The 1876-nt window shown below is 51.0% G+C and overlaps 1 protein-coding gene and 1 non-coding gene across 2 annotated transcripts; both read left to right on the forward strand.

Moving 5' to 3' along the window:
* Positions 1–232: 232 nt before the first annotated feature.
* CHGG_09704 (uncharacterized protein) lies at positions 233–660 on the forward strand (the record flags this gene model as incomplete). Its single annotated transcript, XM_001227630.1, has 2 exons — positions 233–391; positions 472–660. The coding sequence occupies 2 exons, from the start codon at positions 233–235 to the stop codon at positions 658–660; spliced, it is 348 nt and encodes a 115-aa protein (XP_001227631.1).
* A 760-nt stretch (positions 661–1420) lies between these two features.
* On the forward strand, positions 1421–1513 carry CHGG_11228. The gene has a single exon. It is a non-coding gene; the product is annotated as a tRNA-Lys (tRNA).
* Positions 1514–1876: the final 363 nt, after the last annotated feature.

The raw sequence follows: 1876 nt of genomic DNA on the forward strand, positions 1-1876 counted from the left end.
GTCCATCATAAGTGCGCGATGTCAAGGCAAAACTGGAAAAGGCGTCATAGCCAATAAAATGGATGCAAGTGATATAAAGGGTCATCTTCTAGGACTCCGAGTCGCTCCCTGGGCCGTCCAACAATTTTATGCCATTGCCAGTAAATAAACTCTCAACACCACTGACGCCCCCATCTTCTCCGACCCAACTCCTATCATTGCTAAAGCAGGCGGCAGCGCCCGATCATACACCATGGTCCACGGAGACACTCGTGCCCGCACAGGGCTCACCACCTTCCTGCTTGCGAGCAGCGCGCTAGTATGGGTTTCGGCCGTGATCGTGATGGGTATCCTCGCCTACCTCGTCTCGCGCGGATGGGGCGGAGACCACATCATTTATGAACTTGTGATTGTACGTCGTGGGATACTAAGTTCTACATTTCATAGCCTGTGAGGAATGGGCGAACAGTGACTAACCCCGACATTTAACAGTCTGTCCTCACGACGGCGTTCTTCCCCTTGGCTTTCTTCCTCGTTATCTCGCCAGGCTTCATTCTCCTGTTCAACTTGATCTTCTCGTACCTCTGGATCGTCGCCGTCTCCTTCACCGCTTCCGACTGGAGCAATAGTCACTCCGACCTGCTGCTCGCGGTTGAGGCCTTCAGTTTCATTGCATTGTGAGTGTCACTCTTGCCATCGATTCTCGTGTGTGGGCTGTCAGTGACCTGCATTTGTTTATTGTATCGCTCACTCGGCGATGGGCGTGTGTCGCGGCGGTCTCTGTGATCCAGGTCTGTGTGGCGTTTTGGTTGGGTGTCTAACAACGATGTCGTTTGACGCTCCTTGTGGTTCTGGATCTGGGCCACGTGGAATTGGGATCGGTCGTCGTTGGTTGGTTATTAAATATGGTGGCGGATGCGAGGGCTGCATGGCATGTTAGGTACATGTACATATGTAGGCACCTCAGGTATGTCTCACAGGCGATGGGGCTTAACATCACGCCACTTCTGGGTATGATGTTGCATGCATGCAGGCTCGATTGCGCACACGAGGAGTGCTGGGGTTGGTTGCGGTTGGTATCGGACTGTGTATGGAGATAAGGCGAGAGGAGAGATGTGGTTCAGCCGATAGGCTGTCCCGTTTGGCCGCCTCAGCTCTTACATTTCACTTGATCGGGATCCTAAGCGCTTGGGTCCGGGACGAATGTCACGACGTACAGTGGTCTTATTCCGCCGAACAAAAATGAGATGGTTTCTTAACCAACTTGAAAATCGGAACTGAAAATGGCTCGAAAATTGGTTGGAAATATAGAATGGCGAAATAAACAATCCCTCTCGTGATCATCGTGGTGTGGCAGGAACTCCAGCCCTCGGTGGTGCGTACCTTCCCCCGCATTGTTTTACTGCTTGTTTGGCGGTCTTCTTCAACACACAACTAGCCTGCCCGGCTAGCTCAATCGGTAGAGCGTGAGACTCTTAATTATCTCACGTAATCTCAGATCTCAAGGTTGTGGGTTCGACCCCCACGTCGGGCTCAATTCCCGGCAGTGATTGCCTCTCTTTTTTGCGGTTTTTTTGTTTTGGGTTAACAAAAAAAATGTTGTGGTGTTGTGGGTGTGTGGAGAAAGGCTTTTCTCTTAGGGTTAGGGTATTACAGGGTATAGAGGTGAGAAGGTTTGGTTTGTTTGTTTGTTGACGGGTTGTGGGATGGCCACGTGCAGAGGTGCGAGGGAAACACTCTACAGTACTACGCAAGAATCAGTTCTATCTCGGCAAGGGATCTCGATGAGGTCATGGGCTTCGGATATCGGGATCGAATGGTTTGTTGGCTTTGAGGGAGTACCGCACGTGGTGTTGCGTAGGATATACAGTGTGTATATCCGTCTGTCTTTGAAAAC

Source organism: Chaetomium globosum, genomic scaffold (genome assembly GCF_000143365.1).
Source record: "Chaetomium globosum CBS 148.51 scaffold_7 genomic scaffold, whole genome shotgun sequence".
NCBI lineage: Eukaryota > Fungi > Ascomycota > Sordariomycetes > Sordariales > Chaetomiaceae > Chaetomium > Chaetomium globosum.